Raw genomic sequence first — 27,419 nt, 5'->3', positions numbered from 1 at the left:
TGTCCTTCAATGGATAATTAAATATTCATATCATTGAATATTACTCATAAAAATGAACTAACTACTGATATACTCAACAACCTGGCTGCATCTCCAGAATACTATGCTGAGTGAAAATAAAGCCAATCCTAAAAGATTGCATACCTTTTGATTCTATTTATGTAACATTCTTCAAATGACAAAAGTATAGAAATGAATCAGATTAGTGAGTTTCCAAGGGTTAAGACCTGTGGAGGCTGGGGTTGTAGCTCAATGGTAGAGCGCTTGCCTAGCATGTGTGAGGCACTGGATTCAATCCTCAGCACTACATAAAAATAAATGAATAAAATAAAGGCATTGTGTCCATCTACAACTAAAAATAAAAAATTGTAATAACAAAAGAGAAACAGGCCTGTGAGGGAGGGAAAATGGTGTAGCTATAAAAGGGCAACATGAGGGATCCTTGAGTGTGATAAAAACTTTCTGTACCTTGACTGTATCAATATTAAAAACCTGGTTGTGATATTGTACTATATCACACCATGCTATAGTTTTGAAAGATGTTACTGGGCTGAGGTTGTAGCTCAGTTGTAGAGCATTTGCCTAGCAGGTATGAGGCCCTGGGTTCGATCCTCAACACCACATAAAATTAATAATTAAAAACAAAGGTGTTGTGACTCACCTACAACTTAAAAAAAAAAATGTTACATTAGGTAAAGGATATACCAGATTTCTATTATTTCTTGTAATTGCATGTGAATATACAATTATCTCAAAAAATGTTAATTAAAACCAAGTTAGTACATATCATAACAATTGAAATTATTCTCCACTGGAGGCAAGAAGGTGAGGTGCTAATTCATGTGGAAAGGAGTCTCCAGAGTGAGGCATTCAAGGGAAGCAAATAGAGGGATGGCTTGGGAGCTACTTTGTTCTGAGCAGCCTTCTATTGCAGAAGATAGCAAGATGAGAACCAGTCAAGAAAAGATACACCAATCTTCTTAAGGTTTGACTCCCAAAGTTAGCCATGGTCCTAACATTTCTGTGGATACCATACTAACCATTATCTAATGAAGCTTCTTGAAAGAAGATAGGCGTACAAGGAAGAAGACAGGGTACAAGGCAGAAGACAGGCGTACAAGAACCCCGCCCCCCACCGCCCCAAATACACTAAACATGTATGTTGCAAACCAAGAGTCAAGAGATTATACTGATGGACCTCAATGTCAGTCAGCATCTGTTATCTGGCATAAAGGACACAAGAGGAAAAAAGGGTAGAGATAAAGCCTCCATTCCTAGATACCAGAAGCATGAGCAGAAACTCTTTAGGGAGAAGTAAAGCATACTGGCAGCAAGGGTGGGATTCGTATCAAGACGCTTTAACTTGAAAAGGTTTCAAAAAATCAGAAGAATTTATTTTCTACATATTCTGGTGCCCTTAGCCCTTTTGAACTTGCTAGGCTTAAGACTCAGCAATTCTACTCCTTGAGAAATTTAAAAAAAAATAAATTATATCTACACAAAATTTCACAAGAGCTTTAGTCAAGAAGTGGAAAAAAACTCAAATGCCCACCACCTTACCAATAGATAAATAAAATGTGGTATATCCATATATTGGATTACTTGGCAACAAAATTAACAAAGAATTAATTCACACTACGACATGGGTAGGTCTTAGAAGTATTACATTGTTAAATAATCTAGTCACAAATGGCCATGTATCTTATGATTACATTCATGTCCAGATTAGATAACACTACAGAAGCAATAGATAAGTGGTTTAGAAATTTAGGATTGGGGATTTGGTGACAAAGTGACTGATAATGAGTCTTTTGGGGATATTGAAAATGCTTTAAAATTGACTATGGTGATAATTGCATAACTGTGTACATTAAATTGTATATGTATTATTATTATTAATAGTTTTTTTGTTTTTGTTTTTGTAGTACTGGGGATTGAACCCAGGGAGTGCTTTATTATTGACCTATATCCCCAGCCCTTTTATGTTTTTCATTTTGAGGCAGGGGCTCACTAAGTTGCCCGGGCTGGCCTCCAACCTGTGATCCTCATGCCTCAGCATCCCAACTTGCTGGGATTACAGGCATGTACCATCATGCCTGTTTAAACTCTCCACTTTAAATAGATGCATTTTATGGCATGTGAATTAAATCTAGGGGTAAAGGGTTAAAGCTCAGTGGCAAACTATATGCTTGGTAACCACAAGGCCCTAGGTTCAATCCCTCAAATCTCACTAAAAAACCAACACACCAAAAAAGGAATGGAAGGAGAAAAAAACAACAAAGAACATACCAGGCTGAAAAATTTTGTAGTAGGGACTATAGGCCACATTTAATCCACCAAGCTTCACTGTAATTTCATAACGCCCAGCCCTGCGTACAGTGAAGGCCACCTTTACCACATTTGAATTGGGCTCCTGAAGGACTTCCTGGGTCACTGGAATTTCCACTGCTAGCTCAACATGAGAGATGTGAACTCTCAGTCCCACAGGCCGATGTGCAGGGAAAGGCTGCCCGTTCTTATAAAATAACTGTAGAGGAGAGGAGAGGGGCACCTGTTAGTGAGCCGAGGAGAAAAACATTTTTGGTGTAATAAGAGAGTGGGGAAAGAGGAAGTAGCCGGCCAAGGTCATACTGATAAACCCCCGTGCCTACCTGCTTCTTACAGTTCTGCTCACAGAAACAGAGACAAATTCCCTCGGCACACCAAAGAAAATCAATAAGTCATGAACATATTCTTCACCTGTTCAGAGGACAGGGGTAGAATACACCACTGAATCAAGAACATACCAATTTTGACTTGACATTTATGAACCACAAATGCTGCCTTCTTAGTCTTTCCAGACCTTTCTATAATATTACCAATACTAATCAAAAATGGAAGGCAGTAGACTGGCAGCACTGGCACTGAATAAAGGAAAGAATCAGGCAAGGGTAGGAGAGGTTCCAGCTCTCTTGCCTGTTTTTATGCTACACAATAGAGAAGTCACCGAGGGCACTGGCAAACTTCTCTGTAAAGTGCCAGAGGGTAAATATTCTTGGCTTTGTGGGTCATGCACAAAGCTACTGAACTGTCCTAAGGACTCAAGTAAGAAAGAAGACACACTGACCAATAACAATGCATTTACAGAAACAGAAGGCCCTTAGGCTGTGGTTTGCCAACTCCTAATCTTCAATACCTAAGTTTCTCAATACAATTTTTTGAAAAGGTAACATTAAGTTTTAAACTTTTTCAAAGCTAAGCACCTAGCAAACCAAAAGCGTACAGAAATTCACCACTCTTTGTATATTAAGAGTTCTCAAGTTCCTAGGAGGAGATGAGAAACAAGGGAAAATGTTAACATTCCAGCCAGCAGCATCATTGGACTGAATTGGTCTCTGGAAAGCAAGTGACTCAGAAAACCCAATGGGGATGGAGACAGAAACATTCCCTTACATGCACTCGGAAGGCCATGCTGTGGCCCACCTCATAGGGGTCCTTCCAATCCCAGGAGACTTTGCAGGACCGGGGATCCAGATAATTTCCCCGCACGTAGTCATAAATAGTCCGGTCCCCTCGGCGCTCACGGTCTTCATTTTGAAGAAAGCTGACTACTCGTGCGGCAAGCTCAAAGAGGAACTTAATTGTGAAGAAGAATGCAACCACAGACACTGTGATTCCACCTATATAAAGGAGAGAACACACAAACCAGCTGCTGGTTACACATTACAGCTTCTCATCACAGAACAGGCTAGCCATCTCACAAAACTTAAAAGAGAGTCAGGATGAGACTGTAAGATGAAGAAGAAACACTGTATAGGGTTGCCACCTCCTCTGTGGGTGAAGTGAGGAACTTCTCAGCTAGACCAGGGGTCAGCAACTACAGCCCTCAGGCCACAAATTCCACCTACTATCTGTTTCTATAAATGAAGTTCAACTGGGAACCAGTCACACCCATTTGGGTACAAACTGTCTACATCTGCTTCTGTATCACACTGGCAGAACTTAGCAGTTGCAAGGAGAATATAGAGCCTTCAAAACTGGAATATTTACTCTCTGGCTTTTCATAGAAAAAAAGTTCACCAACACTGTTCCATAGCATAAATTACACATCATTCTCCTCCAGCCCCACTTTCCTGGATGTGCTGGGCCCTTACAAAAGTAGTAAAAAGAATATGCACTCAGGTCTCTCCATTTGGAAGCCTTTCCCTCCCTTGTCCACTAGGCACAGGCATTCTCCAAGCCCCAATAGAGTTAAGAGTTCCCTCTTCTTGGCTCCCTCAAACTCCCATATTTGTTATAACTTATGTCCTCCTTGATCATCTTCCTTTTCATGTTATGAACTCCTTAAAAGCAGATTTTTGCCTGATTTGACATTGAATCCACAGTAAACAGTGTCTGGCACAGACTGTAATTGCTCAATAAGTATTTCCCAAGTGAATGAATTCCTCTGCCAAACCTGTGAAGGTACATTTTGGCATGAGTGGAAATATTTCTAGCTCTGTTTTCAAGAGAGAAAGGAATAGTCAGGGAAACAAAAAGCAACTTGGTAACAATAAAAATTTAAAAAAAGATAATTAAGAAAGCTCTTTCTATAACATACCAATAACGTAAAACATCAGGTCCCTTCAGTGCCAACAGACAGCCAAGGATCACAGCTGCAGCTGCGAAAGAAAACTTGTTAGTTTTGTTTTTGGTACTGGGGATTGAACTCAGGGTCACTCAACCACTGAGCCACATCCTGAGCCCTATATTATATTTTACTTAGAGACAAGGTCTCATTGAGTTGCTTAGTGCCCATTACTGAGGCTGGCTTTGACCTCACGATCCTCCTGTCTCAGCTTCCCAAGCCACTGGGATTATAGGCAGGTGTCACTGTGCCCAGCAAACTTATTAGTTTTTTCTCCAACTTTCCCTTATAGCCATCTTAGAGGGAAACAAATTACAGAACACGGCTCTCTAGTCTAGAGAGTCAATACCTTTTTGCCCTCTCTAGTTTGACAGGCACTTTACAACATATTTCACACATTTAAAGAGAATGCATCACTCCTCCCAAAGTCTTCCAATCTGTTGACCACCCTAAGAACACCACAAACAGTCACTTACTTTAATTACAAAATGTAGTAACAGGGCTTTCATCTTCTTAGATCCTGGGCTCCCAAGACAGTTTCCCTCCCCCAAGCAAAATAGTTCTAATTAACACAAACAAAAAGGACAATGAAAGCATTTCCCCCTTTACAGTATTTGCCTTCTGGAAGTAATTCAGCTAAGTAGAAACAGTTATATAAAATATAGATTTTTAAAAAGTTAAGTATTATTACCATGTTGGCATTATGTAATTAAAACGAATTGTGGATCATCCCAATAATAAGCAGTGAGTATGTAAAAGAAGTCATTTGTGCCTTTACCAAATCAAACTACTAGCCCTCTGGAAAATGAGTTCAGCAGAGGGGAACAAAAGGAAGAAACTGTACTTCTCATCCTAAGTGATGCCTGCCAAGATCAGGGTTTGAGGGGAAACTTTTACTGTTATTAAACTTGTTGCCAGAACAAAACTCAATCTTTGTTATTCATTGGATCATTTGAATCACCAAGGGCACCACCAAGAAAAAATGCAATGTGTGCTCAACTTCCCTATCACTTCACTGAGTATAACCTTGTGTGAGCTGCAGATGCTCTCCAGCCCATACTCAATTCTCTTTGTTTCTAAGGCAATATATGTTGAGGTTATCAATATCCAGCACTTTTGTCAGCACTAGAATATTACTTGGGACAAAACGGCTAAAACTTTCTAGGCTCCAGAGCTAAGAAGAACCTAAACAACGTAAAAAAAAAAAAAAAAAAAAAAAAAAAACCCACAGGGTGCACTTTTATGTCTCATTGTGCTCAAAAAATTTGAACGAGACAGAATATGGTTCTTTGGTTCCTATGATAATAGTATTCTCAACAGAACCCACATATAGTAGGTAATGTGAGGAATAACCATGTCAAGTTCCATAGAAATTCCTATTTAGACTGGTATCTGAAGTCCTACTTGAAAAAAAAAATACATGAAAAATTAGAAATGTCAACATACAAGGATAAAGAAGCTCCCTATTATTAAGATAATATATAGACCTGAAATTTAGGATCATAACTTCTGAGCCTCTCTCCCAACAAATATCACATCTTCTGGGACCTTATGCTGAAAAGCTGTCATTATCTCTCAAAAAGCATCTTTCTGAACCTCACAGGATGTGCTAGATAACCCAGCAGGACCAAACCTAGCAGTTTAACTGCCTTAAGTGCTTTCTCAGCTGGATGCTATCCAATGTAATATTGGATGTGAAAACTTCCAGTTCTCAGAAAAGCTACAGCATTCAACAGAAAATGAAGTACATGTGGCTGATGGCACAGGCTTGTGGTATCAAGCCTCTTGCTCCTTTGGGGGGAACTAGTGCTGAATTTATGGCTTGAGTCACAATGGCTAGAAAAATTCAGATCTATGATCTCTGACTTCTACAACAACCTTTCCTATGAGAGGCAGCTCATAAGCAGTAAGTCAAAAGCCTGAGGACTAGTTCCAGGGCTACAACTAACTGTAGACCTGTCTAGGCTTCAGAATTTTCACTACTGTAAGAGTGAAAGATTTAATCATTTCCGTGGTACCATCTTCTTTAATATGACTTCAACATAAGTCCCAAAGCAATCACAGCTCTCAAATCAAATAGTATAATATAGAAGATGAGAGCAAAGACTCTACAGTTAAGATTATCTGGGTTCAAGCCCATACACTACCATTCACAAAGTGAACCAGAACAAATCATCTAATCTCTCTACAGAATGCCAGTTTCCTATCTGTCAAGTAGGATTAATACCTACATATGGGTGCCATGAGATAACACATTAACAGCTCAGAATTAAGTCTGGCACACAGTATTTTTTCAAGATTTTAGTGATCATTACAATTATTCTCTACAGAAGTACCACTATCACTACTCCTTTGCTTCAGAGTTGAAGAAATCAAGGGAAATTCTCTACTGGCCCACACTTTCTTCAGTGACAAATGCATCACTTACAAAAGACATGGCTTCTCTTACTGTACCTAAAATCTCCACCTGTACAGGAGAGCTTCATTCTATTCTAATTTGATGTCTAAAAATGTTCTAAGAAGTTAAAATCTCATCCTAAAATACTTCATCCAACAAATACTGAGTAACTTACTTAATGTACAAGATACTGGGGGAATGGCATATAACACAATAGCCAAAGTCCCAGGCCCCATGAAGTTGGCAGTAATAAATTTTACCATGTTGAATCCTTGGCCATTTCTCCCCATTCCCTTATTTCTCAACCAAATCATCATTACTGATTTTCTAGAATCCCTAGATCTTTTCCAGTAAGTCGATTCTACATTTCTACCCTAAATTCCCTTTATCATTTAAAACTCAGCATACCAATCACAACTTTTTTCCAAATCACTCTCCTCTCTTCTTAAAATCTCCTTATGGTTAAGGAGTAAGCTGTCAATTTCTCACTCACTGATTTGACTTTTGCAAAATATAGCACTGCTCACAGTTCAAATACCTCCCCAATAATATTTGCCTATCTCCAAGTTTTCCCCAGAGTTACATTCTGAACTTGCCTTCCTTCTACATTTTTCCCCTTTCTGGCTCTTCTTGAATATTGTTTCATAGCCTGTTTTTGTCATTCCAATTATTTTTATTTCAGTCTTCACCTGTATTCCATAACATTTTTTATCCTTTTACTGATTCTGTAGGGAGTTCTCCCTTCCCTGCCTCTTGCTATCCCAACCCTGCACTATTCTCCTTGGCCACATCTCCTCCTAATTATTCATTATTATCCTTCATTTTTCATTCTATGATCCACCTAAATTAGATCTTTTATACTTTCAAATACATGCCCTGAAATGTTCCATCTCCATGCCTTTTTAAATATATTTTTAGTTGTTGATGAATCTTTATTTATTTATTCTTTGTTTAATCTTTATGTTATTTATTTACATGTGGTGCTGAGAATCAAACCCAGTGCCTCACACATGCCAGGCAAGAGCTCTACCACTAAGCCATAGCCACAGCCCTCTCCGTGCCTTTTTAAAAGTCTGCCCGGAAACACCTCCCTGCTTTCTTTTTTTTTTTTTTTTTAAAAGAGAGAGAGAATTTTAATATTTATTTTTTAGTTTTTCAGCGGACACAACATCTTTGTTTGTATGTGGTGCTGAGCATCGAACCCGGGCCACACGCATGCCAGGCGAGCGCACTACCGCTTGAGCCACATCCCCAGCCCAACACCTCCCTGCTTTCAATCTCTATCTACAAGATACCTCCTGATGCTAAATCTATGGAAAATCCTATCCTCATTCCCTGAAACTTCCCTAATCCCCAACTTAAAAATTCCTTCACATGTTCTAAGAAGTTAAAATCTTAGAAATTTTGAATTTCCATTCAATTTTGATTTTATCTATCTTATCGTTCTTATATTCTAACTTTCAGTCTCTTGTCTATTTTTTCATTTCAGAGAGGTAAATAACATAAGGGAAAGACTAGTCTTAAATCCCTCCAAAGCAATAAAAAAAATCCTCCAAAGTATTTAACATAATTACATTTAATAATTGCAATAAATATGAACAAAATATCTGCTGAATGAATAAGGCCAAATATCTATTCTTTCTTTTGTTCAGAATGCCTAAGGATCAGAAATTTCACTGATAGAAAACAGTATATTTTTGAAAACAGTTTGTTTTTTGCAGTATTGGGGATTGAACTTAGGGTTCATGCATTGCTAGGCAATTGCTCTACCACGAAGCTACACCCTCAGCCCTACATATAAGTTTAAAAAACTTATTTAATTAGCAGTATATTCACTTGAGCCAGTATATTCATTTAAGTTCTTCAGACCAAAAATTGCCAATTTAATTCAGATTAACCAGTATGTATCAAATATCTATCAGTAAGAACAGGAATTCTCATGTATTTTTCTACAGTACCCTCAACTTTCTGCTGCTCATACTTCTCCTGCATAAAATTACATTGGAATTCTTCCAATGTCTAGTACAGGCACAAAGAGGAATACTAAACCTCTACCATACTATTTCAAACAATTTTCTTATTTTAATATTTTGTTTTCAAATTCATCTCTATGGTGGTCATGCCCTTATAAAACGTGGCAAACTGTAAATACTCTTAAGCTAGCAGAATAACAGCAGTAGTAATAAACTAATAATTTTCCATCCCTTTATTAAGCATTTACCACAGGTAAACACCACCCAAAGTGCTTTACAATGTTAGTCTAAGTTCTATAATTATCACCACGACAGTCTGGCAAGATAAGATAACAGGGGAAAAAAAGACTGGGCTTAGAAAAATTAACTTGTTGAACATCTCAAAACTGGTCAAGTGACACAGCTGAGAATAGAACCTGTCTGAGGCCCCAAAGTGCTCAACCTCATACAATGATGAATTATGAAAAAGAATGAATTCAAAGGCATAGCCAAGTACTTCAAAAGATTTAAGAAAACAAATAAAATATAAAAAGTTACCCAATCTATCTGCTAGAATTTCACTGTGAGGCTAAAATTAGAAGGATAAATTCTTAAGGCTCTTTTAGTTATCTTTTGAAATAAAAATAAAGCATGACAGTGAAAGGTGGAATGCAGTACCAATTATCTAGTGCAGAGAATACTTGCTCCCTGGAGGATTCCAGGCAACTTGCTTCATACTACAGACCTTTGACTCTCACGTTCCCTACAAAATGGAGAGGGAAATACTTGAAATTACCTGTATCAAAGGAATGTTAAAGTTGATTGACACGAATATTCTAAAACCCTTTTCTTCTTTTGTAGTTAAAAGATTTATAATTACAGTATCAAATAAATGTTAACCGCAACATTGAAGATCAGTTGTGAAAATCACTTCCCCAAAATGGAGAATTTGTTTCTTCATATTCAAAACTGCTCTGTCAGGGAAAAAGTCAATTCTCACTATAATCTGTGCTTCAACAGCTATCTCTTACCAAGGAGACTCAGGACCTGGTCACTGGGTCCACGTTCTGCACCCCACTAACTGAATCTTAATTCAGCCTATTACCTTACCTTTAAACGAGGGCCCATGTTCTGAGAACCAAGTTATTCACAAAAGCAAATAACTTCTGGCTCCTTTCACTTTGTCTTCCAACTTCCACATGAAGAAAAAAGCCACAAAGTCACTGGAGAGGGTCTATCCATCAGACCTTCACTTAGCGTGTGTCACAGTAAGTAGAGAGTTGATGTTTTTGTAACGAACTGGATGAATTCCAAGGTAGAGAAATATAGCCCAAGAATATATCATTCCTGGACTTCTCTAGCGCAGGGCACAGTCAACTGCTAAAGGATGCATCTGTTCTGGTGTCCCAGGATCCTACCCTATAAAGAAAAAAGGGAAGTGTAATAGGTTTTTCTTTCTGAAAGAGATCCCCCCACCCAAAAAAAAAAAAAACAGAGATAGAACAGACAGACAGTGGGAACTCTGGTACACTAAAAGTAACCAAGGTTTGGTAAATCCTGACCAAGCATCCTCAATTGAAACTCCACTCAAACTTCATAAAAAGAGTTGACTGGCAACCTCACTGCCTGTAACTATGTCACAGCCCAGAAGGAAGCTCCAGCACTTTAGTTGACCCAGACCTTCAGCAAAGGCAAACTAGGGCACAGATTTAAAGAGGGAGACTCAATACAACTTCAGGCCCAGTTTCAGTTTAATGGGGTTGGAGCCTGGAACCCAAGTGAAGAGAAATGAGACAAAAGCACCAGAAAAGCTAGATTACAGAGGTTCATACATACCATGAAAAGACTCAAATCAACATTCTGCTGGGAAAGAGAAAACTAAACTACCAGCCTGTCCAGTCTATTTCACTTGTGCTAATGTATTCATTTCTAAGACATGATTAAACAAGGCTAATGTTATCTTTAAAACAGCAAAATATACTATTAGAAGTTGGGGGCAGGGGAAAATCTGCGAATTTCCAAAATAAAGTTACTAAGTCCAATAAAGTCAGTTTGAACCCACAAAGATACTCATGACCGAATGTTGCAGAAAGGAGGTTTATTATGGCAATGCATATACAAAGAGCCAACATAAAACAAATGAGAAGACACTACTAAACATTTAATGGAAAGAAAAACAGTCTTACTATATGACAGGAACTGTTCTTAGTGCTTCATGACTCATAACCCTAGGACATAAACACAATTTTCTTAACTTTATAAAGTAGGTTTAAAGTGGATGAGGTACTTTCTCAAGATTATACACAAAAAGTAGTGTAGAGTTAAACTCAGACAGCCAGAAATCCATGCTTTTAATGATTACTCTCCTGTCTCTCTGTTTTGGGAAACCAAAGAAGAAAACACAAAATGCTAACTAGAACAGAACAGAATGAATGAAGGCCCACAGATCAAAAAAGTTGGCAAACTTTTATAATTAAAAATAGAATATTGGGCTGGGGATGTGGCTCAAGCGGTAGCGCGCTCGCCTGGCATGCGTGCGGCCCGGGTTCGATCCTCAGCACCACATACAAACAAAGATGCTGTGTCTGCCAAAAACTAAAAAATAAATATTAAAAAAAAAAGAAAATTCTCTCTTAAAAAATAAATAAATACATACATATTTTTTAAAAAATAGAATATGCATATATTTTAATAAGGCTTGCCAGGTACATAGCCAAAACATGGATCAACTAGCAACTGGAACCAGCTTAAAAGATTCACAAACAAAAGAGCAGTTATGTATACCACAAGAGATCTCTATGACGGAATGTTACATAAAGATTTTAAAATGATACTTTGAAAATCCTCATGAATAAAATGTTCACAAATAAAGTGAAAAGGCAGGCATGAAATTGTTCACATTATAGCACAAGCCCAATTTTAGAATCATAATATTATTTAAATAAAACAGAGAAAAACATGAAAATGTTCATAGAGGTCATCTCTTTACAGAATTAGAATTTTTATCTTCTATCTATGCCTTTCAATGTTTTCAAATTCTTTTTTGTTATTATTGTCGGTACTGGAGATTGAACCCAGGAATGCTTTACCACTGAGCTGCATTCCTAGCCCCCCACCCAAATTTTTTTCTTTTGAGACAAGGACTTCCTAAGTTTCCCAGGCTGGCCTGAAACTTAAGATTCTCCTGCCTCAGTCATGCACCACTGCCCCCAGCTTCCAACAAATTTTTTTTTCTTAGTTGTCAATGGACCTTTATTTTTATTTATTTGTATGTGGTGCTGAGAATTGAACCCAGTACCTCACGCATTCTAGGCAAGCACTCTACCACTGAGCCACAATCCCAGCCTTTCCAAATTTTAATGATGCAAAAACATGAAAAAATTCTTAACAAATATAATTTTATATTGAATATATAATATTTAATTATATTATATTTAATATATAATTCATATTCTTGAGAAATATAATTTTAGGGACCTATTTTCCTAAAAAAGAGAGACAACAGACAAATTGCTTTTTTTTCAAATAGAGAAATAGTAAAAAGAAATGAAGATAAAGTGTACTGAACTTTTGTCTTTATAGGGTTTCCAACTCTGTGACCAGCTACTTGATTAAGCCAAGTAACTCTTAGTTCTAACATCCTTTACTGACTGTCCCCACCATGAACTACCATGCTTATCAATGCTGCAGTGTCTCTAGTGAGCTTCAAAACTCAACTCAAGCACTGCCCAACCCCCATCCCTCTGGCATTTCTCTAAAGATTCTACCCATGCCAGGCAAAAATCAATCACTTCCTCCTTTGTGATACTCCAAAGATGAAGATACCTCTATGACCGCATTTATTAGTCTGCTTTATAATTATCTGTTATATGGCAGTCTCTCCTAATAGACTATAGCTCCCTGAGGATGCTGGCTCTTAATCCTTTGCCGTCCATAGCTAGTATGGTATGTGGCCCTTCTATCTCAGGGACTATACTCTCACAAAGAACCCAGCTAATTCCTGTTAAGTTTCAGAAGCATGGCCTACACTCTAGAGCAGTCAGCCTGAAAGGGGGCCCAATACTTCCCATCTCTACAGGCTCACAGGTCTTACGGACTACACTTTCAGGAAAAAGAATCAAATGCAGGAGCCAGCAAACTATAGATGGCAGGCCAAATCCACCTGTTTTCATAAAAAACAGAATGAAAAGATCCAAGTTCATTCATTTACATGTTGCCTATGACTGCTTTTACACTACTATAGCAGAACTGAGTAGTTGCAGCAGAGATGTATGGTCCACAAAACTTTATTATAGAACCCTTTGTGGGAAAAGGATACCAATCCCTGGTGTAGGTCTTAGTCCTGAAGCAATGTACTTACATTTTGTAAATGTGAACATTTCTACCAAACCAAAGCATAAAAATCATTTTCTTCTCATTCTACTATCCCTTCTTAGGAAAACAGCTATAATACTCACAGAATTATGCTAATCTTTCTAATTTCAACTTTAATTTAAGTTTCAGGTCGACATTCATAGCCCATTTAGGGATTTTACACAACCATTTCCCAAAGAATGTGTTTCATACAATAAACCTCAGGGATCAAATACTGTATCTTGGTTCCTAAAATTATTACAGTACATATTAATGACACTTTAAAGTGCTATTCTAAAAAGCTAAGGAAAAAACTGGCATGAATAGTCCACTTCAGAATTCTGGTACATATAGAGCTAAGTGGCAGCACATATGAGTTTAGTAATCACCTACTGATTTCCACAAAACAAGACAGGACAAAAGAAAGAAACCGCCTTCCAAGATGTAGTCTCCAGCATTCTGTGCTCAGACCACCAGCCATGAGTCCAGGAACATCAAATTAAAAAAAAAAAAAAAAATCACTCAATTAGTAAGAGGTTCACAGGTTTAGAGTGGTCTAATTATGAAGGTTCCAAGAAATAGTGTACCATCAGACACTTTGAATTATTAGTTTATAATTTCATTGGCTTGATATCACCCTTGGCTTATTCTCCCCACCCCAAAATACCACTATAAAAGACTATCCGCCCACATCAAGTTTATACTCTTGAGATATTTATACAGTTGTATATTTCTGCTGTCTTGGTTCAGCCAAGTTATAAGGTTTTCATTTATATTCTTTCATCAGTCAGCCCGTCTAGTCTCTTGATCATTCCTGCAGGTCTTCTGTGAACTCTCTCCAGCTGGTCCCCAGCACTCTGGTAATGAGGTGCCTCCAACTGACTGCAGCCTTCCAGGAACAGCTGAGTTAGAACAAGATGAGCTCACCCTCCTCAGTTCCATGACATAATACTCCTGAGTAGGCAATCCCCCAAATCACAGCAAGTGAGTATGCTGCCATATTAGACTAAAACCCCATTCCATGCCTCACAGATTTGGGTATCAGCAAATGCCAGAATGTGCTAGAAGTCAGAGAATAAATGTCATATGTTCCTGAAGCATCTATTACACCAGAGGATAAAAAGAGAATGGAGGAAAAAAGTATATTCGTGTTAAAATAAACACACAAAATAGAATGCAAAAATTCATGGCTTTCTAAAGATAAAAACATAGATATGCTCAAAATACTCATGGATATTTTGTACTTAAGCCAAAAGGCTCTTGGTTGCTCTGCCAAGTTGTAAAGCCCCCAAGGGGTTATATACCTACTACCCTGTACCACAAGAGGTGCTTGAGTCAAAAAATCTGAAACACTTAACTTCTGGTCTACTGCCCATTGGCACCTATCCCATACACTTTTTTTTTTTTTCACTTTTTTCTTTGAATAGACAGAATGCCTTTATTTTTTATTTGTTATATGGTTCTGAGGATCAAACCCAGTGCCTCACACATACTAGGCAAGCACTCCACCACTGAGCCATGCCCCAGCCTGCCATACACTTACATTTTAAATGAGATTACTATTACTATGCTATGTTTCCCCATCTCTAGGTATCTACATTTATTTTCTCTTTGACTAAAATAATTTGCCAAATCTATATGATTTCACCTTGTAATTTACTGACAACTATTTTTAGGTTCTGCATCATTTATTCTTAATTGATTTCACATTTCTTGAGCATATGCTGTATGCCAGGCTGTATGCTAAAAACTAAGTAGAAGGATAAATGAGACTACATTCTTAACCTGTGCACCTGGTTCAACATGGGAGACAGATGACACAATGTGGCAAATGCCACCAAACAGTATGAATAAACAAATGTGGAGGGCAGGGGAAGAAGAGGTAACAGAGTTGAGAAGTCTTCATAATAGGGTAAATAAAGCAGATTTCTTAAAAATGAATAAGCATTTGCAAAAGCAGGAAGAAAAAAAGGCTAATATCCTAGGCATAGGCAGAATACCAAAGTAAAAAAAAAAAAAAAAAAAAAAGGGAGGTGGTGAAAAGCTCAGCATTATGAACCAGGGTGAATAATTCTAAGTCCAGTTCTACATTGGTGGTTAAGAGAATAAATTTTACTGAGTGATCCTGGACAAGTTACTTCCCTCCTCTTCCAGTTGCATCACATGTAAAATGGAGTGGCACTGAGAAAGGAAAGGATTCCAGCTGCTCTTGAGTAGCAAGACTTAAAGGAAATAAAGGGAAGACTGGTTGAGAATTCAAACTCCAGACCCAGGTGACTTGGTTTTACAGGAGTGCCTTGGGGGATATTGCTCTATGCTGAGTTGCCAGGTTACGATGATGGTTTGTGTCAGGCCACAGCAGCTCAACCCATAGTAAGTGAGGAAGATGGCTTGAGTTTTACCCAAGGGACTATCCAGCTTTCCAGAGATCCCATGTGAAAACCTAGCAACAATCTAAAATACTGAACTTTCAGGGTTTCTCTCAAGTATGACAATGATAATAACTCACATTTACCAAGAACATACTCTGGAGCTAGGGTTGTAGCTCAGTGATAAAGTGCTTGCCTAGCATGGGTGAGGCCCTGAGTTCCATTCTCAGCACCACATAAAAACAAATAAATAAAGGCTAAATTCTTTAAAAAGAAAGAAAGAACATATTCTGTGCCAGGTACTGTATAAAGTGCATTATTTATATTATCTCCTTTAACCTCACATCAACAATATGAGATAAGCATATTATTATCCACTGAGAATAATCTACAAGATTAGGAAACAGAGGCACAGAGAACTAAAATAACTTGCCAATAAGTCATCCAGTTGATAATTGAAAGAGCCAGGCAATCTAATTCCAGAACCTATACTTTTTTTTTTTTTTTTTAGAGAAAGAGAGAGAGAGAGAGAGAGAATTTTAATATTTATTTTTTAGTTATTGGCAGACACAACATCTTTGTTTGTATGTGGTGCTGAGGATCGAACCCGGGCTGCACGCATGCCAGGCGAGCGTGCTACCGCTTGAGCCACATCCCCAGCCCCAGAACCTACACTCTTAACCAGTAATACTGATGTATCAAAAAGAGTCCCTGGGTTGGGGTTGTGGCTCAGCGGTAGAGGTAGAGCACTCACCTAGCATGTGCAAGGCCCTGGGTTTGAGCCTCAGCACCACATAAAAATAAGTAAAGGTATTGTGTCCAACAACAACTAATAAAATAAAATAAATATTAAAAAAGAGTCCCAAGGGTTGGGGTTTTGGCTCAGTGGTAGAGCACTTGCCTGGCATGTGTGAGACACTGGGTTTGATCCTCAGCACCATATAAAAATAAATAAATAAAATAAAGGTACTGTGTCCATCTATAACTAAAGACATACACACACACACACACACACACACACACACACTCCACCAAGAAGGGCAGGGAAGTATATTCAGGATAGGAAGAATGAGAGCTCAGAAATATTTAATTTGAAAACATAAAAAAATATGACTTTTAGACATTAAGCAACAAGAAAACATAAAAGAGATTTTTTTTTTTTAAACCAAGGGAGAAAGAGGATCACATATCATAAAAGATGTAAAGTTTTTGTTCTTAGAAGCAACAAAATCAATGATTTGTCAGGTCAAAAAGACCAACAAGCCGGGCACAGTGATGTGCATTTTTAATCCCACTGTCTCCGGGGGTTGAGGCAGGAGGACCACAAGTTCAAGGCTAGCCTCAGCAACTTAGAGAGCCCCTGAACAACTTAGGGAGACCTCATTACAAAATAAAAAATAAAAAGGACTGGGGTTGTAGCTCAGTAGTAAAGTTCCTCTGGATTCAATCCCTACTACAAAAAAAAGAAAAGAAAAGAAAATGACAACCAAGAACAAAAAGCTAAGGACAAATGCAAACTTTCTACCATGGGGAAACAGGATCAATGGTGGAGGAGAATAGGAAGGAAGAGAAAAATATGGGGAGAAATATGAGTACAGAAGTTTGAAGTGTTTATGGGATATTTAGGTAAATACACCCACAAGACAAATTCAAACAATCATCTGAAGGTACCAACATCCTGAATACACAGGGAATGGAAAAGACCACTATGTAAATAGGCAGACCTAGAAAAAGACTGTGGGGAACCACTTCAAATGCACGCACCTTTAAGTCCTGATGCACCATAGGGATCTGAAAGATCACTATAGTCTGGTGTGTTAGTGCCATGACTCGTGACAGATAACCAGGCAAGGTTATCTGGCACCCAGAGGGGTTGAGCTACACTCACCTGTTCCTTTGAAATCCTACCCCTTGCCTCATTTGAATGGCTTCTCCCCAATAAAAGGGTTCAGCACTTGCTCTTCTCTCTCTCTCTTTACAGGAACCCCTAAGGTCAGAGGAGCCGTCACAGGACCCAAAGAAAAAGGCATTTCTGTCTCTGTGTGATTACTTTGAGCAGAAAGAGAAGATAGTAAGCTGTAATATGTGTGAAGTAATATCTTATTGTGGTTTAGTTTGCATTTCCCTGAAGGCTAACAACAACATTGAACATATGCTGTGGCGTGCACTCATAATCCCAGCTACTCAGGAGGTCTGAGCAACAAACGTGGACAACAAAGTGAGGCACTTGTTAAAAAAGGAGGAAGAGGAATCATCAGAGAAAAGAAGTTATAAAAGTGGTTTACTAGAGACCAAAAGAAGTAATTACTACTAGAAATGAGTGTGCAACAGTGTTCAGACCCAGAAAAGTTTTATGCTTAGAGGTGGAGAACTCAAAAATCAGCCCCTAAATTATTTTCCTGAATTATTTAGAATTCTCACTTTCTGCCCTAGTTAATTCTTCAAATAATATTTATACCCAATTCCCATCACTAATAATATTAATGAAAAATTAATCTAATTTTGATAACTAGAAAGCTCTTTGCAACTCAATTCAGTGATGCTTATTATATCTAAATCACCTCAGTGCCTATGATACATTCAAATCTAATCTGAATTCATTCTCTAATCCTGCATAAATCCTTGACAGAATAATCTCATCAAAATTTTTAAAAAATCTGCTTTATTGCTTTATTGAGGTATAGCTTTTATACAGTCAGAGCCACCAATTTAAAATGCACAATTAGTTCTGTTTTGTTTGCAATGCTGGAGGCTGAACTCAAGCCCTTGAGCATGTTAGTCAAATGCTCTTCCTCTGAGCTACACCTCCAGCCTAAAGTGTATTAACTAATTCTGACAACTGTATAACATTATAATATAAAATGCAATGATGATAGAACATTTTGTCATCCCAAAAAGTTTCCTTGTGCTCCTCTGCAGTCAGTTCCCCACCCTCAACCCAACCACTAATCTAGCACTATAGTTTTACCTTTTCCAGAATGCCATATAAATGACATCATTTATAAAAGTCTTCCATGTCACATTTTTCTGTAGTGTAACAGTTTTTAGATTTATACGTGTTGTTACAAGAACAGTAGAACAGTAGTCTGTTCTTTATTGCTGGGTTGAAGTCCACTAAAATGACATACTGCAATTTGTTTATCCATTCACCAGATGAAGGACATTTTGGTTATATCCAGTTTAGGCTATTATGGATAAATATAAATATTCAAAAATAAATCTTTTTTTAAACTTTTTTTTTTTTTTTTTTTTTTTTTTTTAGTTTTAGGTGGACACATAATATCTTTATTTTTTTATGTGGTGCTGAGGACTAAACCCAGTGCCTCATGCATGCCAGGCGAGCGCGCTACCACTTGAGCCACATCCCAAGCCCTCAAAAATAAATCTTTTATAGACACGTTTTCACTTTTCTTGGTAAATTCCTGGGAGTGGGATTGTTGGTTCATATGGTTAGAATAGTTTTGGCTGCCCCCCAAAATCCCTGCCAAATTGTATTTTAAAGTAGCTGTACTACTTTGTATTTCCACTGGCAAAGAATGAGAGCTCCAGTTGCTCTACATCCACCAACACTCAGTACTACTGATCTTAACTTTATCTATTGTAATATGTGTGAAGTAATATCTTATTGTGGTTTTAGTTTACATTTCCCTGAAGGCTAACAACAACATTGAGCATCTTTTTTCAGTTGCTTATTGATTATTTGTGAAACTTCTTTGGTGAGGTATTTGCTCAAATCTTTTTTTTGCAGGGGGTTACTGGAGATTGAACTCAGGGGCACTCGACCACTGAGCCATATCCCCAGCCCTGTTTTGTATTTTATTTAGAGACAGGGTCTCACTGAGTTGCTTAGCGCCTGGTTGTTGCTGAGGCTGGTTTTGAACTCATGATCCTCCTGACTCAGCCTGGGATTATTGGCATGAGCCAATAATCCAGTTCAAAGTTCAAAGTCAGTCTCAGCAACTTAGCTCTTAGCAATTCAGCAAGACCCTATCTCTAATAAAATATTTTTTTTTAAAGGGCTGGGGATGTAGTTCAGTGGTTGAGCACTCCTGGGTGCAATCCCCAGGATCAAAAAAAAAAAAAAAAAATCTCTGCCCAGCTCAAAGTCACAAAGACATTTTCATTTTCTTCCAAAGTTCATCTAAAAGTTTCACAAGAAAAAAAAAAAAAAAAACTCTTATCAAAAAAATTTTAACAAAATTTCTTAACTCCTGCATTTGATTTATGTCATAGTTATTCAATTTTATTATTTATTTGCTTGTTTCAAATCAACTTCCCACATTACCAAGCATCATTAAAGTTATAGTCTATTTCTAAATTTGAAATGATTTTTATCTTTTTAGCAGATATCCCCTCTTTTCAACTTGGTAAGTGACTTACCTAAATTTAGCCAAGGTTTCAATCCTTTGCTTTTCCTCAAATGGACCAAAACCTCTGCAGCCTGATGCTGGTTCTAAAAACAACAAAATTCCACAACCCAGAGTAAGCTCACTGGGGTTCAGCCAAGGGTGATCAACTACAACCCTTCTGGAGTTAAGATGCTGCTTTTCTAAGATCATTCTCACCATTATTAAGGCACTCTTACCTGTAAGGGGGCTGGAAAAAGCTGTCCCAGAAGAGTTAAATTAAAATTAAGGCTATAAGGTCAAGATGAGCATACTAAAGTAATTCTACAGCCATTAATTCATTTTTTTTCTTGCACCATTCTCTTCAAACAAGCCAGAGTTCCTCAGACTCAAAATGAAATTTATAGTATATACAAAAGCACAGCTTATGCCCTCTAGAATGGAGTCTGCCAATCCTACTCAGTACAATTTAGAGTAGGAAAAGGGATTCAAAGCTAATATAAAACTTGGAGATCAAGAAATGACAATTTACCAATGTTCATTCTATAACCTTGTGGGACATCTGGGGGAAAAAAATAGAAAATTGGCTCATTTACATCCCTATCACATACCTTACCCTAAGTCCAGAAAACATTAGCTTCTAGAATTACTGACCCATAGAGTCCTAGTTGGAACTCTATATGTCAGGGATTAAAGTTGTTTTTGTTTTTCTCATTGCTTCATTCAAACAAATGAACCTAAAAGTGTTACTTTTTAATCAAAGCAAATGTTATGGTAACAGAGGTACTTAACATATAATAATCAAAATAACAAATGGTCTTCTAAACTAAGAATAAATTTCTTAGTTATTTTGAAAGTCATTTTATAAGAATTTTGGCTTAATTTTTTAGAAATATTTTAATAATACTCTGCATTATAAGATGTTTCTGGTCTCTGCTTTTTTTCAGGCTTAAACAACTGACTAATTGATATTTTTCATCACAGACTGTGGATGTAACTAAGTGGTATTGTCCTTGCCTAGCACCCAAAGGGGGGAAAAAAAAGATTCTTCATCACTATTAAGTCATCTTCACTAAAGAGAACCACAGAAGCTCTGCATGTGACATAGATACTCATTTGTACAGAGGTGAAATTTCAAGCAGGAAAAGTGGTGTTCAATCACAATGAAGTATCCAGAAAGAACTCCCCAAGTACAGTGTTTTCTAAAGTACAGAACGATACTATGAGATTGTTTTAAATGAAATTCCTATACATACATTTAAAATAAAAAGGTTTTTATGATTTTCTTTTCTATATGGTGATGCCAGTTTTTCATGTACGTTAGTTAAAAATTAAAAAGAATATTAAGGAAATCACATTTTAGCTGGCAAATGGGTGTGGCAAAAATCATGATAATGGTGGGCAAAGGACAGAAGTTTGGGAAACACTTACCCTAGAAGATATTCTGGAAAACAAGTAAAAACCCCAAACTCATACATGAACTTTAGAGAGATCCATTGGCAAGATCCTATAGCTTCATATTTTCACAAACTGGCTTTTTTTGTTTTGTTTTGTTTTCTTTTCTTTGGGTTTTTCTTTTCTTTCTTTCTTTTTTTTTTTTTTTTTTTTGTTTTGTTTTTGGTATTGAGGACTGAACTCAGAGGTGTTTTACTACTGAGCTACATTCCTAATCCTTTTTATTTTGAGACAGGGGCTTGCTAAATTCCTGAGGCTGGCCTTGAACTTGCGATTTCCTTCCTTGGCTTTCCAAATTGCTAGGATCACATGAGTGAACTACCATGCCCAACTAACTGATTAATTCAAATTTCATTCTGCTTTTTCTAATTGATGCTTACTGTATTCTCAGTTGACTGGATTCAAGGCTGGAGTCACATTCAGCTCAGAAAGATGAAGGGTTGACAACTATTTCGGAGATGACAATGTAGTATCTAAATCAACAAATTAACAGATAAATTAACAGATTTATTTTTGTTCAGGTGTCTTTTCAAAAGGAAAATTATTAGCTTCAATTTACTACTTCCTCCTATCCTGATTCTTCTTCTGCATACAAAATGGACTCTATTATGATGATCCACACAATTAAGACAGGCCCCCATGTTACCAACCCATGGCAGCTTTTATGCTTTGGTGACCCTGGGCCACTGAATCTTGGCTATAACAAGAAGATTTTAAAACTAATTCTCTGAGCCTGACAAGCTGTCTCCCTCAATAAGTCTAAGAAGTTGTTATTTCATTAACTGTGCATGAAGTGGCAGGCAAGTGGCCAGATCCGTAGTCCAGCGGGGTAGAAACAGAATTGTTGCACATATACTTAAAAGCTAACAATAATTTCTGCCTCTATTATGATTCACTACTTTCAATTCTACTCTTATTTAAAGGGGAAACAAATTATTTATACAATTTAAAGGAAGAACAATTTTTTTTGATGGTGTTATGGATCAAACCTAGGGTATCACACAAGCTAGGCAAGTTGTCTACCATTGATCTTGTTAGGCAAGCACTCTACCCCCAGTCCAAAAGGAATAACAATCTTAAATGAGCATTTAATATTTCTTTAAGATTCCAAGGAGAAAAACTCAACTAATCACAAAAATGGCAACATAATATGACTCAATGTAAAGAAGAAACTCAACACTTATTAATTCAAAACAAAATTTCTGTTGACCTAATAATCAATGTTACCAAATAAGGACTTAATTTCTTCAAATGGATATTAAGAACCTACCACATGTCAAGCAATAAGCTGTACCAAAATGAGTAAGACAGTCCCCAACTCCTTAAAAACATACAGATTAGCAAAGAAAACAGACAAATTAATCACTATTATAATTCCATGTAGTAAAATCTATGAGGTGAGCACTAGGTGCTGTTCGAGCCTAGAATGGGCACCTTCATCAGGATTAGCTCATAGCTTCTCAAGTACCTTCACATCACCTTCCTAGGAGCAAAGCCAACTCTTCACTCAGTTACCAGTGGTTTGGGAATCAAGGAATGGTACTATGTAGTATTATTTATTTTCATGATCAATGACTTTTACTCTTCATCAATGATCAGAGGGGATTACTGGACCACATACATAGCACAGAAAAAGCACTCATCGGGAAACTCAACCTGTTTGTAAAAATTATACATGGTCCAATTGCAATGTGGTATTCTGGACTGGGTTATGGGACAGAACATGAGTGGAAAACTTCTAAAAGAACATGAGTGGAAAAACTTGTAAAATCCAAACAAAGTCTGTAGTTCCACTAATAATCCTGTTAATTTCTTAGTTGTTTAACATCTGTACCATGGTTGTGTAAGAAGTTAACATTAGGAGAAGCTGGCCAAAGGTATACAGAAACACTCTGAACTTTCTTTGAAACTTTTCTATAAACTTAAAATTGTTCCACAATTTATTATTTTTTTGTTTTTACTTAAATATGGTTTCTTATGTAACATCCTTACTTCTCCTTGAGATCATGCCTCTTAATCATTGCCTCAACTCAAATATGCTAGGCTAAATATTTTTTTAGAAAATCTTTTTCAACTCCTTCCTGTAAACCATTTGCACAGCCAGGCTGGGTTTCCTTCTTCACCAAGACATAAAAAGCTAGATCATACTTGGAAGGTTTTAGATGCTTTCTCTTCCTAATAGCTTGAATATATATCAGGGGGTATATATTCTTGGATTTGAACTGCCCAAAGAGGACAGACCAGACTCCACTAATGTCATAAAATCGAATCTGTCATATGGCATGTTGACTGTAATAATAACAGTACTGACCTGGACCACTTCCAGAAAGATGAACAGGTGAAATAATTTCTCTATAATAATTCAATTCACAAATCTCTATTTAATGACCTACCACAGTTTAACTGTTCACAAGCCTTTCTCCAATATAGGACTAAGGTCTTAAAATGTAACTAGCACATTGCCTAAGGCAAAATGGGTCCTCAATAAATGCTTTGTGAAAGAAAACACAATAGTAATCTACCTTTGAGATCCTTTTATAAACCAATTAAATATCCAGACCTAGTAGAGCATGCTGTATACCATGCTACCACATTTAGGAAGCAGTCAAGTTACCTGAAAAACAATTAATAGCAACTAATGTTTGTTCGGAAAAAAAAAAAAAAAAGTCATGAGTCATAAAGATCAATGTAAAAATTTTAACTAAAAGTGTCATAAAGATCAATGTAAGGGGGTTGGGGATGTAGCTCAGTGGTAGAGTGCTTGCCTCTCATGCACAAAGCCCTGGGTTCAATCCCAAGCACCACCACCAAAAAAAAAAAAAAAATCAATGTAAAAATGTTAACTAAAAGTAGAGAGATACCTCTAAATTAATTTTGTTTCCCTTGAGAGCCACAAACATGAATCCACCTATAACTTTCTAATATTGAGAGGACACTGAATCCTAACCACTAGACTACCAAGGATCACCAACTTTCCAACACTATTAATACAAAACTTTAAGGAATCTTTGATTATCCATAATACTTTATAATTTGTTATCAACTCAAATTGGTAAATTAGTCCAATTAGTGCATGGGGGAAGTCCAAGCCAAATTATATGTTCACAATGTGGGTCCAATGCTTTGATTCTTTTTCTTCAAAACTGAAGAAAAATACAAAATAACCCTCTTGACTGCTAAGAATTACAATAATTTCTCTTCCTTACAAGTATGTACCTGAAAGCCATTCCCTCCTGCTTCGATCCAACACAACCAACACCACCTCTTCTCTTCCCATTCCTATCAAAGAATGTTAGAGAGTATCCAAGTAGTTTAATCTCAGGCTATAAGAATCTCAGATTTCAACAAAATTACAATGCAGCAAAAACATACCTTTCTAAGCATGTTCTCATCCCCCATGGTATTCCCACACTAATTTAGCTCCCTATCAAATATTAATAAGGAAATAAGAAAATTCTCAGAACAAAAATTGCAAACCACTTTTTAAAAAATTTTTATATGAGTTCCAAAAATCAGGGGACCTAATACCAAGGAAGTGTTTTCCATCAGTGCCTGAATTTAAATGCAAATTACTATTCAATCATATGCAATTGTTCCTCTGAATGAAATATATACGCTGCAAAAACAAAACAAAATGTTTAGAAACTGATTAGTAAATTACCAAATCAGTCTCTAAATGTTTCACTTTGTTTCTGAAGTGCCAGAGATTGAACCAGGATCTCTGAGCTGCAGCCCAGCACTGAGCTACAAGCCAGCACTGAGATACATCCCAGCACTCTGAACTGACTTAAAAATAACTGGCAATGTTTACTTTAAAAGCTTACTGCCCAGGGGCTGGGGATGTGGCTCAAGTGGTAGCGAGTTCGCCTGGCATGCGTGGGGCCCTGGGTTCGATCCTCAGCACCACATAAAAATAAAATAAAGATGTTGTGTCCACCGGGAAAAAAAAAAAAACAACTAAAAAATAAATAAATAATTTTTTTTTTTTTTAAAAAGCTTACTACCTAATCACCAAGAGGTTCTAATGTATTAAAAAAAAAAAAAAGGTTGCTATTAGCTCTACCCATGAATGACAGTTTGGCAGACAAGCTGTTCTGAGAGATTAAGACCGTCTAGTGACTTCAAATGGAGTAAAGCAAAAGGTACATACAGAATCTGTAGATATTCTAATAATAAAACTACTTCAACATCAGAAGTTCAGAGCCTACAAATATGCAAACCACAAAGCAATCTAAATCATGCATGCTTAAAGGAGAAAAGAGAAGCAGGACAAACAGTAGGTCTACATTCAAATCAACACGAGAAACTGCCCCGCAACTGAGCTTCTCAAGACCTGAAAAACTGATGAGAAAAAGGTTTTGAGGCTTATCAACATATTCAAGTTCCAAAATAGTGAAACTACATATTAAAATAAACCCAGCATAAAATTCTAATTCTACCACAGTTGGAAGAATTGTGTCGGAACAACAAGGAATAGAAAACACTTGGTAAATTTACTTTGTGGTAGTTATTTTTCTAGGTACTTCATATTATAAATGAGGATAATAAGTCCTGATAACATCTCTGTAAGGCAGGTACTGTTATGATTATCTCAATTTTTCATATGAAGAGAGAGAGACACAGATTAACTTGTCCAATGTCATGCATCTAGTAAGAGGCATAAATTTTTTTTAAAAACCCATCAGTCAGATTCCAAGTTCCTATTAACCAATATATTGTCTTATAATAAGAGTTATACAATGGTCACTTTTTTCTTTAACCTGAAAACATTTGGGGCTCTCAAATGTTTGTATCATCTGAGATGTATCAAGCAATAAGAAAAGCACAGGTGGGGCTGAGAGTATAAGCTCAGTGAGAATGCATTGCTTACCAAACACAATCCCCTGGGTTGGACACCTAGCACCATTAAAAAAAAAAAAAAATGCAAAGGAAAGCAAAGCATAGGCTTTGGGATCAAACAGACCCCTAAATAAAGCCTCCGCCTCAGCTTCCCCATACCTAAAATGAATGTACTTAAGTTATTGTGAAGGTCAAAAGATAAGTAACATAGAGCATCAAGCGATAAGTACAGTACATATACAGTACACAATATAGGGGTTCTTAGTATGAAGTTTCCAAACACTTGAATGGTCCAGAGATACACTTCATAGTATATGAGTCTTTTAAATTGTAAGGGTGCTGCGCACTTCAGCTCATTTTTGAAAGAACTGTGCCTGGCTTTCCACAAATTTTCACGGGGTATGAATGAGCTCCAAAAGATAAAGACCCACAAGCGTACATAACAGATACTTGCGGGGTACGCTACCTTTCCCTTCTTCTTCTCACAAATTCTCCCTTTTCCCTCAAGGAAGGCATGCCAAGCCTTCACAATAAATGCCAGTTGTTTCCCACCATATTCTTAGCTTAAGGAATAATAATATATACAAGTTTACGTCCCAGTTTTCCAGAGAGAGCCTAAAGAAGGCCCTCAAGCGCTTCTTCATCACTCTTTGCCTGGACGAATAAACTGTTTATTCGAGAAGAAAGGTCCTTGTAAGGTGCACGAAGCACCTTGAGGGTTAGGAAACCCGACTAGGAACCGCAGCCTCAGGACTGGAGAACGGAGACCTGATGCCCCAGCGCTGGGCTATAAAGACAGGTGTTTCCTCAAACTACTGGGCAACCCAGGATTCCGACTCGCAACACTTGTCCTCTTTCTGGGAACTTTGGTGCAGGCAGGTTTGCTGGGATCTGCTTCGGGCAGGATGAGTGGAGAGAAACGTTACCCGAGCTACGTTGCAGCTAAATTTCAGCTGAGGTGTCCTGGGAAGCGGCAGCAGGATTCAACAGAAGATAGACCCTCAAGTAATCCGACAAGAGCCCCCAGAGCTGTCTCTGCCCGAGCTAAGAGCCGGCTTGGGGTTTTTCCGTTTCTCAAAGGGGCTTCCGTTTCCGGGTTAT

At 37.4% G+C, this 27,419-nt stretch overlaps 1 protein-coding gene across 10 annotated transcripts in view; it reads right to left on the bottom strand.

Moving 5' to 3' along the window:
• The window catches only part of Arel1 (apoptosis resistant E3 ubiquitin protein ligase 1), a 54,628-nt gene extending 27,233 nt beyond the window's left edge, over nucleotides 1-27,395 (bottom strand). For 3 of the 10 annotated variants that reach the window (XR_009226357.1, XR_006851058.2, XM_046440870.2), the window contains exons 1-5: nucleotides 27,245-27,395; nucleotides 10,067-10,375; nucleotides 4,580-4,640; nucleotides 3,433-3,659; nucleotides 2,290-2,527 (exon numbers count right to left, since the gene is read on the bottom strand). Coding sequence is in view for 7 of the 10 variants with exons in the window: in XM_046440870.2 (XP_046296826.1) it covers nucleotides 2,290-2,527; nucleotides 3,433-3,659; nucleotides 4,580-4,595 (481 nt within the window). In the remaining 3 variants the exon portion in view is untranslated. Of the gene's footprint in view, nucleotides 1-2,289; nucleotides 2,528-2,651; nucleotides 2,740-3,432; nucleotides 3,660-4,579; nucleotides 4,641-10,066; nucleotides 10,376-11,142; nucleotides 11,161-20,058; nucleotides 20,877-21,859; nucleotides 21,953-24,695; nucleotides 24,759-27,244 lie in introns of those variants that run through there. The other 7 variants (XM_046440872.2, XM_046440871.2, XM_046440874.2 and 4 more) reach the window with 7 other exon arrangements.
• Between the last annotated feature and the right edge of the window lie 24 nt (nucleotides 27,396-27,419).

Source organism: Marmota monax, unplaced genomic scaffold (genome assembly GCF_021218885.2).
Source record: "Marmota monax isolate L192 unplaced genomic scaffold, Marmota_monax_Labrador192_F-V1.1 WCK01_AAM20220418_F8-fsc00017, whole genome shotgun sequence".
NCBI classification, from domain to species: Eukaryota; Metazoa; Chordata; class Mammalia; order Rodentia; family Sciuridae; genus Marmota; species Marmota monax.
The sequence above is the reverse complement of the archived record's forward strand: the minus strand, read 5'-3'. Positions and strand labels throughout refer to the sequence as shown.